General features: G+C 38.2%; 1 protein-coding gene across 3 annotated transcripts in view; it reads left to right on the top strand.

Annotated features, from left to right (window-relative positions):
- LOC107655318 (arf-GAP with SH3 domain, ANK repeat and PH domain-containing protein 2-like) overlaps positions 1–10,519 on the top strand; it is a 77,712-nt gene continuing 67,193 nt past the window's right edge. For all 3 annotated transcript variants that reach the window (XM_016442777.1, XM_016442779.1, XM_016442776.1), the window contains exon 1: positions 1–562. In XM_016442777.1, the coding sequence (XP_016298263.1) occupies positions 437–562 (126 nt within the window). In that variant the 5' untranslated portion in view covers positions 1–436. The remainder of the gene's footprint in view (positions 563–10,519) is intronic.

The following is a 10,519-nucleotide window of genomic DNA, read 5'->3' as shown; positions in this document are numbered from 1 at the left end:
TCCACCTTTACTTTGTCAATTTCTGCGCTTTCATTGAATTGCGCTGCAAGAGTTGCATCGATCTAAAGCCTGCAGTAGTCCCAGCACGACAGCGTACACTCCTGTCCGTTAACACACGAGGACTGCATCATCACACCGGTTTATTATCAAACGGGTTGACTGAATTCGCACTTATACTGGAAGAAGTGAGAGCCAGCACCGTGGGAGAGAGGTTTCCCGTCGCAGAAGCGTCACTTCTCTGTAGTTGGCTAATGGTTTTATTAATTCCCAATTTGTCTTAATCCACCGAGGACAAAACACAGCGATGATAAGACTTCAGGACGCTCATGAGATTTTTATTTCGTCATTTTATCTTTGAATTTCGACATTAGTGTACCACAACCGGTTGATACGAGGATTAAAACCGATATTTGTGGTTTTTACGAAAGGAAATACAATGCCGGACCAGATCACAGTGGCGGAGTTTGTGGCGGAGACGAATGAAGATTATAAATCGCCCACCGCCTCAAACTTCACCACTAGAATGACTCACTGCAGGAATACTGTAGCCGCACTGGAGGAGGTGAGACCCATAACTTTATCTAACCTGCTATTTTGCGATTGTTAAAACCTTGCTGAGTGTTTTACTTACTTACAAGACCACTAGAGTCAGCTATTGCCCCCCTTGGAGTTACTGAGGAGGCAAATCCTCGCGCCCTCTTTGTTGTTGCCTCACCCATTAGGCAACTGCTGTATTGCATTGTCTCATTTTGATGATAAACCACAAACAGTTTGATTATTCATTTAATATTTAGATAAAATACCATGCACAGGCAGAAATAGATATACATTGAGTGGGTTAGATAGAATTTATATAGAAGAGAAAAAAAACAGTTGATCCACACCGGTTACAATTAAAAACACATATTATTCATTCAACAACTCAGTATCGTATCCTTCAGAGCTGGTTTCTAGCAGGTCCAGGAGCTGGTCATTAGCAGGTTGACCAGCTACAATGTTCCAAAACCATTCTGGCAGCCTTAGGATGATCCAACTTTGGACATCATAATGAGCAGCTGCAAAAAAGATCAATGGTTCAGTCTGGTTTATGATGTTCTCACAGCCTGGCTAAGATGCTCTTGCTGGTCTCCATTGGCCAAGCAGGTGTTCATCTAGTTTATTGACAAGCCTAAGAAGTGTTCAGAACCCCTGTAAAACCAGCCATCAGTAAATACGACCATATTAGACCAGGCTCCTAAACACGTCTTCCAGTTTAAACTGTTTTTTAAACAGGGAATACTAATATGCTGCATCTAAAGTTCATAAAGAGTGTCTAGATTGTATGAAACATCTCATAAGTGACTGAAGCCTAACCCTGACCAGATATAAATAGCCGTTCTCCATTCTGCTGCTTTTGTGTTGTGTTGAATAGAGACAGCTTCCTGTGGGATCTGCATCAGCACAGCTCCAGATTATAACCGTGATAGATGCTGCAGGCTGTATGGACTTGTTATTAGGCATACAGATAATGTAACGCGTTGAGATGTTATGGTATCTCAGAAAGGGTCGAAACAGTTGCTATGTGGCTTTTGCTGATATTAATAGCAAGGTGTGTTGTTTGGCAGTTTATTGTGAGGATATTTGACTGGCTAGAGCGTGAATCCGCATTTCATAATGCCATTGGGTTAAATGATTCCTGTGCTTCCAAGGTAAATCTACAAATGCATAACTGCATTCTGTGCTGTGGTTGTGTGTTCCTGTGAGGAACTCAGGAAGTCTGGAGCTAAATGATTGTTTTTGGTCTTCCTCCTCTTGCATGCTGTTTGTTCACTCTTTGGCTTTGTGGTAATTGCTTCAGGGACATAAATAGTGCTGTCCACATATTTGCAGTTTTATGGAATTGATATAAGTCTGGTGTATTTGTGTTGCGTCTCACACTGACCAACAAACAGAGTCCGAATGGGAATTTGTCAGAGAAGGATTTCCAGATGTCATGCTAAAGATGCCCTTTCATGTTAAAGAAGCTTTCTGCTTTGTGACTGGTCTGTAGCTGCATTCACAGGAAATGTTTATGATTCTTCTCCGTATTGTCTCATCACTTTGAAACAGCTTCCCTCACGGGTCTCATTGCTTCAGCCATTTAAACGTAAGGGCCTAATTTAACTTGCATCTTTTGCCTGATAATAAACAGGACAAGATAGAAGGAATTATAATTTATTTTTAAAGCAATTACACTGGAAAACAAGTTAATTTGAGGCCTGCAGTTGTAAAAGCTTCAGCCACAGGGGAAATAAAGGCCGTAAAACATTACTACGCATTGTAGAACAACAATATCTGGAAGAAGTACATGAAAGTAAATTATTGAAACAATGAAATGTTTAGTCTTCAGTATAGGCCGTTCTTAACCAAACATTCACTTAATCATTAGACTTTTAATGTTTCTACACTGACAAACACCATATAATCCTATATTTAATGCCATATTTAATTTACACAAACACCAAGGATTGTGCTCTTCCAGCATTTATTGATTGCGTCTTGTTAGTCTCGAGTCACCTTAAGAGTAAAATGAGCTTTTTAGACCACAAATCAGATGATTGACTCTGAAAAATTGGTGTTTTTAGTTTAATAGCCTCTCTCTTTCATGCCGTGGGAGAGTGGGGTTGATTTATGGTCGGATGTGTCCTTGTCTTGTTGCGAGGTCAGCTGAGGGCAACGGGTTCAGAATCAATAAGCATCAGTGCTTCATATATGATACCTGAATCTTCTATCGCATTTGTCTCAGTGCTGATTTTCTGGTATGAGGGTGCCTTCGGACATTGATAAAACTAGCAGACGTTCTTTTAAATAAGTTTAACCCACTTTTATAAATTTAGCCCACTTTTGTAGGCCAAAGAGAGCTGTGTAGCCTAGTTCAAACTGACTCTCTAGTTCGGATATTGGCAGCAGTTTCATCTCCTCAGTTGCACTTTATTTTTAGAAAGTGTTTCAAACATATTCAAGGCTTCAGTGCTGCCCACCCTTGTGGTTTGAGAGCATCTTTGCTTTGAGTTCACAGCGTGTCAGTGAAGTGTGTGATCCCGCTGAATGACTCCGCTTGGGGATCACAGGGGGAAAGTTGGGAAATCACTATGGTATTCCTGGCATCCCAAAGAAATTTTGGCATTGACCTTGTTGTCTGCTGAAAACCTATGGCTGTTGAAGCCAGTGATTTGTTGTTGTCTAGAAGTCATAATCAACTAAATAAGCACTCTGAAATATAGTTTTTTGTCTAAAACAGTGTTTCTCTTGATATTCCGGTTTGTCCTCAGGAATATTCTGGTGCCTAGAAATGGCTTTTTTTAATCAAAAGTTGTATCTGTTTACATTACATAATGCACTGTAAACTAACATTGACTAACATAATAAACACATTGCTCATTGTTAGTTCATGTTAGCTAATACATTAAATGAGACCCTGTTGTAAAGGGGTTAACCTGATTGCTTATAGAACACAAAAATAGGGTTAACTGATTGTCATTAGGTAAATGTTGTTGTCCTAGTCAGTTGGAACCTACCCTGTGTAAAAAGCTTAAGGCCTGTTCACAGGTTTAGTGCAATAAACATTTTAATTTGAATGAACAGCTGTTAATGTGTCTGTTCAACTGACACAAATATTTGCATGCAGTCAATGCAACAGATTTTCTTTAAGCAGAGGTGTTCTAATTGCTTTTCCATGACACAGCGAAAAGGGAAAACCAATAAGATCTGCACATGCCTGCAGACATTTTTTTCTACATTTGTCTAAACAGTTAAATTGCATGTGAAAATCTGATTTTTCTTGTGAATGCTCATGTTGATTTACACCATCTGTTGCTCGAAAAAGCTGGTTTTTGATGCAGGTGTACCAGCTTGACCAGTATAGCCATGCTGGGAGACCATAGTGTTCAAAACAGGCCTTATACTGATAACCAGCTGTGGTCAATTAGGATGGTAACCAGTTTAGTTAGCCTACTTGGACTGCTTCTTGATTACAAGTGTCAACAATGCTGATGGAACAAACAGCTGCTCTGTGGAACAGGTGAGGTTCGGGGGTTTAAAGCAACTAGGAATTGAGATTACGATGGATAAAAGCTAAAACAACACTAGCACCTGTTCTTTCTGGATGTTGAGACACTTTTTAAACCTGCTGTCTTTTTCAGACCATAATTCACTCCTTGTGAATGATTAGGAAGTGCCATTTGCCATTTGCATCGCGTTTACTTACAGGACGCATTTTCAAATGACTTGTTGTTTTCAATAAGATATTCAGCTGGAAAAATATAAGATGTAAAATGAATGTGGATTTTATCCATGAAGATTTAATTGGAAAATAAGGGAGTTTGGTGACATCTGCCGAAAGGGAGAGTTGTTTCAGAGTAAGTGCTCCTTGGTCACCATGCTGTGAATCCATTGTAGATCACTGTTTTCCTGGGAAAATTTCCCGTTTGATTTGGGCCAAAGTCACTGCCCTTTCACAACAGATTCTGGAGTTCTGTATCTCACAAGATAGATGCCAAAAGACCCTGAATCCCTGATGACATGTCGGAAAAGTGCGGCTGAGGAAATCCCATTAATTGGGTGAAGCAGGGTGCATTGATCTACTAGGGTTCACAAGTGCACTGGCCTTTGTTTAGTGAGTGTTAATGGGGGCAGGGAGGCCCTCCGTCCCGTCCAGGGGGTTTGTCACAGATTACCAGGGACAACTCCCTTTTCAGGGCCATTGTTAACTGTCAAGCTCCATTTCTTCATTAATGAAGTTTCCATCATTGATTTGTTGCTGTGTCCTTTAAAGATGACCATCCGTTTCCCAGAGGTGCCTGGTAATCATGTTTCACTGTTGCTTTCACTTTAAGAAAACCCAACACCAAATGCAAGGGCTTTTTGACCATGACGTTACATTTATAATTTCTACTATGCATCCTTTTAAATTTACAATTGGCTGTAAATTTAAATTTAAGGGATGCATAATGTGTTGGCGACCATACTGATTTTAAGTATTTTCATGATTAGGCTAATATTTACATTGTTTCTATGTAAATTGGTGTAAATATATATATTTTTTCAATTCAACACAGTACTCTGTTTCAAGTTGCTAAAAGCGTTTTTCCTTGAACAATGGCAAAACAAAGCCAAAGTCATGATCCTGGAGTGTTAATCTAGTGTTTGGGGGATTTTTCTAAAATGTGCAAATGCTACCTGCATGTCCACATTTCAACAGGCTCTCTTGAGCTCTAGAGCGCTGCTATTTTTACAGCACCTGAATTTTTAATGCCGCTGCTGAAATCTTATAGATGTATTAGTGTGAAACAGCAGTTTCTACTTGTTCATCTCTGAAAAACAAATAAAAATCCTGCAGAATTCCAAAGGTTTGTCATGTTTCTCATAAGCAAGGTTTTTAATTTTCACATTTTTTGACGTTAAAGGAATATCTCACCCAAAATGACATTTTTATTTATGCATCCTCACATTTTTCCAGACCCGGTTAAATTTTGAAGAATGTTTGTACGACAAACACACCATAAAAGCAGTAGTATTACAGTTTCTCCCATATGGTTAGTATACAGTAGAACCGTTTTTTACGCATTGAATGCTTCTCCAGCACACACATTTGGTCTTCATTTTGTCAGACTGTGCTTTCATCAGTCTCCTGGAGTTTACACACTCCCTTGCAGTCACTTTAAATTATAAAGCAGTCATTAAAACAGGAGCCAGTGTCTATCTTTCCATGTCGCTTTTTGTTTTAGTCTAATAACTGGACACTTTTTTTTCCTTTCAGTATTGTAATACTGTAAATTGTCAGTGTTTGGAGGGAAATTATTTCAGCTTTTGGTTTTCTGGCTTTACCTGTTTTACAGGTGTCTTCCTTGACCATTTGGCTAAATATTTATACATTTGTTGTGTGTCAAATGAAAGGGATATAGCTGTATTTTGGTTTGGTATCCGTACCTATGCAAAAATCAAGTGAATCATTGGTATTTTATTTATGGTATCTCTGTCGGCTGGGAATTTTCTGTGAATGACGACTTCTTTTTCAAATAAATCTATTGCATGACTTAAAAGGCTTGGAATATATCATACAAGATGTATGAAATGAATCACTTATATGTGGCTTATTTTTGTCATTTTAGAGTTTGACAGCCCCAATCCACGTTCTTGTCCATTACATTAAGCAGAATATTCTTCATCAACCTTTATGAAGAAAAGAAAGTCATAAGGGTTTGGAACAACATGTGGGTTAGTAAATAATGACAGAATTTTTATTTTAGGTGCTCTATGCCTTTAAGATGGCATCTTAGATCTAACTGTTGGGCAAGTAAATTGGTGCTTTGTGTTTTTATGTTAACAGCTGAAATCGGGTGCTAGTTTTTGTGAAGAGTAGTGTTCAGTCCGGTATGTCTCGTAACACTTGATGTGCTGTGTACCTACATGGACATAAAACAGGGTTTTTTCTTTGAAGTGCCCACAGCAGGGCAAAATGTCTTCCTGTTGACAAGTACTTTCACTAAAGCAGGACTCGCAAAATCGCTAACCCGACGTCCCGGGGCTATTGTGTTTTCCAGTCGGGCTACCAAAATGTATCACCACTCTGCCCGACGGGCTATCTTAAATACAGATCTCCCACTGGTACTTAAAAACTCATAAAGTGAGTTGTATCAAACTTAAGGCCATAAAAAGTTTTAAATACGCTAAATGGTATAATAAATGTCTTAATTATAATTTCAAGAGGTCTTACAGTTGGGGACGGAAAGACGAGTCGCGATACGGCTGGATTAAACTTCAAAAGGCAATGATGTCCTTGAATAAATATGAGCGCTGCACGTTTCAAGTCAAAACGCGGCGCGAATGTCTTTATTTGAATGTATCTGAAGGCAACAGACTGTCCTCAGAAACGTGTCTTTGGTATTTTAACTTAATTTGACCTATAATTCCTGATAAAGCAGCGTTTATGAGCGGGGAGCTGCTTTGTATACAGCCGTTACCGGGGAAACCGCAATATTTCAGCGCTCCTAAAGCGCCACCTCGTGGCAGAGAATGAATTTGCATTTCCAACAAGCCTTTCTTGCTGTTTATGGTCAGATCAATGCAAATATCAACTCATGTTTTTACGCAGCAAACACATAGAGTTGTAAATGAGAAAGAAGTTAATGTGCGTTCTAAAAATCTAAACAATTAAGACAGTAATATTTATGTTTTAAATTAACATAATCATTTATATGCTTGATTTATCCCTTTTCATAAAAATGGTCTCAAGGCTGAAATGCTGTTGTATAAGATTTTAGTTTTTGTGAAAACCTGTATCTGAACTGTAAATCATGTAATTTTATGGCTCAATACTGTATGTTACCGCAGACATTGTCCAACCCCACTCATACTGTTCATTTTACTTGTGCAGCTCTTAAAATGGGTCATAAATTGCCTTAAATGTATTTAAAAAAATTCTGCAGATACCCTGTAAATAGTGAAATAAAATCCCTTCCTTCATATTTGTTGATATTTGTGTATTAAAAATATTTTTGATTGACATTTAAACTCCTGTCTGATTTTCTATATATATATATTTTTTATTTGGGCTAGTTAAATTAATTTTCGGGCTACCAAAATCTGAAGATTTCAATTAAATGTTTTTTTTGTTTGGTTGTGTAGGTTGTGTGCAAGTTCAGTTTTGTAGAGTTTCTCAAATGGACTTTGACCGAGGCATGTCAGTAGTTGTCTGTGATCACAGCAGCGTGTTGCACTTTCCCTTCTTTTGTTTCTCTCTCTTTCACTTACCCACACACACACACACACACACTCAGCTTAAACAATGGAGGATTTGTTTAGTTGAACTGCCATCAAGAGCGGTCCACACTGCTTTAGTGTGTTGTTTTCTTGCATGGAAAATTGGTCCATTAGTACTGTGTTTCGAGGTGAGCATTTTAACCCTAGCACTCTAAACTTACCTGTTTTTATGGAGCACTTAACAGCAGTCCTGAGGGAGGTTGTGTTTATTTGACACTGGTTGCTTAAGGCAGTCCCATGACACTACAAGAGACGAGTTACATTAAAACCTGTTCGAATTAATAGAACACATTATTTAGCCTTGCGAAATCACTCAAGCAAAGGCCATTATACTTTTATAGTAACAGTTTCTATTTATGGCACGACAAAATACTTTTTTTTTGCTGTTGTCTATATGACATTAAATGGCAGTTTTCTTAGCATGTGTCATTTTCTAAAAGGGTGATAGTTATTTTGGCTTATTTCAATTTCATAAATCTGATTCATTTTTAAAGAAACATTTATTTCCTAAAGTGAACTGATAAGGTCATGGTTAGGGATGTAACGATTCACTCAACCCACGATTCGATTCACTATTTTTTTTAACAAAATGAGATTTAAGACAAATTATAAATTAAATGTTTCTTTTATTATTGCTTGGACAAAATACTGTTTAACAAAATACAATTTCTTTGTGAAATTGAAATAGAACACTATAATAATATAGCACTTGTAAATTATTGCTCTTTTGTTGGTTTTGATTGCTTCTATTGTCCTCATTTGTTAGTCGCTTTGGATAAAAGCGTTTGCTAAATAACCAAATTTAAATATAATGTAAATGTAAATAACAAAACTAAATTGAAATTTTAAAACAAGCCCCAAATCAAATAAATAAGTAACACAAATAAAAGAAATCTCTTCATATAAACAAAATAAGGCTTTGCCTGTGCTCTTTCCATTTAAAATTAGAGGCAACCACTGCATTTTAATCATGATCCAAACAAAGATGCAGCATACATGCAACATGAGCAGTTTTTAATCTAAATTAGATTGTATAATTTCGAAATTTGAAGCAAAAACAGAATGGTTTGACTTCAGTTTTGTGAAACTATACATAAAAAATATCTGCATGAAACAGAAACAGCAGACGAGCTGAATGAGACGCAGATCCGCTCTCTGCCAGCAGGTGGCACTTAAAGCGTTTCCTTGGTTTCCTCTGTAAATAAAGCAGCGCTGCACAGCCTGCACTTATGAACTTTAATATGCATTATACAGAGGCAAGAGGAAAAGAAAAACTACCATCGAAAGACGTAAGAAGTAAGTTCCCCTCAGACATACATTCATATAAACTCCTACCCCTAACTGAATCGCGATTTGTTTAGCATCTCAACCGATTTGAATCGTCACATATTTAAATCGATTTTCAACTGGCTCGCGGTTAATCGTTACATCCCTAGTCGTGGTGTGGTAAAAGTTTTTTTTTTTTAAAGGTCAGTGCTTCTGAAGAGGGAGTGATGTTTATTTCCCCTGCCTAGTCCAGCTCAGCCAAGCCTACTCTGTACTTTAGTGAAGTGTAGTGAAGGCTGGTCTAGACTGTAATCCGGAGAAAACTAGTCTGTAGTATAAAGAAGCCTATCTGAGACTTATAGTCAAGTAAAGCCTGGCCCAGAACTGTAGTACAGTAAAACTGGGCTTGTAAAGTCTGGTAAAGCCCAGACTAATCTGTAGTCATTTCTAACAAGTCCAGCTTTGTTTGTAACGAAAGTGTAATGTAGTAAAACCCAGGTTAGTCTGCAGCCTAGTTAAACATAGCATAGTCTGTAGTCTAGTGAAGCTCAGCATTTGCAGTCTAGTAATGTCTGGCCAAATCTGTAGTCAAGTGTAGCAAGTCCAGTCTTGTTTGTAACACACTTTAATGTAGTAAAACCCTGGTTGATAAAACCCAGTTTAGTATGTAGTAAAGCCCAGCCTATTCTGTAGTCTAGTAAAGATTAGCCTAGTCTGTAGTCTAGGAAAGACCAGTTTAATCTTTATTTAAGGGAAGCCTGTAACAAGTCGGTAACAATATGCAGTGTTGTAAAACCCAGCCTCATACTACTGTATGTAGTCTAATAAAACCAGTATTATTTTGTGAACTAATAAAGCACAGCCTAACTCTGTGCACTGAAGCTGCATGGCTCCAGAAGGAAGAATGTATGCTACACTCTGGTCATGTGTTTTTAAATGAGTTGCAGCTTTTCTTTCTGTTTTCTCTCCTCTCATGTCTAAAGTTGGTTTGCTGAGTGGGCTGTCTAGATGTGCCACGTTGCCACAGCAGCTTGCGCTATGCATAATTTTTAGCCAATTTACACTAAATCGACTATTTTTTGCACTCCAGAATTAAAGTGCAGTTTAGTAGCAATTTTCCTCACTTGTCTAATGCCGAATGTGCGAGAAGGTGGATAAGGATGAGTTCAGACCACTGTGGTGGAGACTGTGATATTAAAAACACTGCAGTTGTTTTAAGAACGATGACATTAACTGATTTTATCGTACTTTTGGTCCCTCTGTTGTGTGTGTGTGTGTCGCAGTCTGAGCTAACAGACCCTTGCTGTGATCCCAATCAGGCTGGTGTAGCAGACAAGGTGTTCTGGGATAGGAGATATGCCATAGCAATCACATTAATGGAGCTCACTACAATCTACATTCACACACACACTACTAAAAGCTACATCCAAGTGGATGCTGCACACTGGTGGTGGTTTGAGGAGAGACACCCCCC

The sequence above is a fragment of the Sinocyclocheilus anshuiensis genome, unplaced genomic scaffold, assembly GCF_001515605.1.
Source record: "Sinocyclocheilus anshuiensis isolate Anshui unplaced genomic scaffold, SAMN03320099.WGS_v1.1 scaffold1096, whole genome shotgun sequence".
NCBI lineage: Eukaryota > Metazoa > Chordata > Actinopteri > Cypriniformes > Cyprinidae > Sinocyclocheilus > Sinocyclocheilus anshuiensis.
This window is presented reverse-complemented; position numbering and strand designations above follow the sequence as displayed.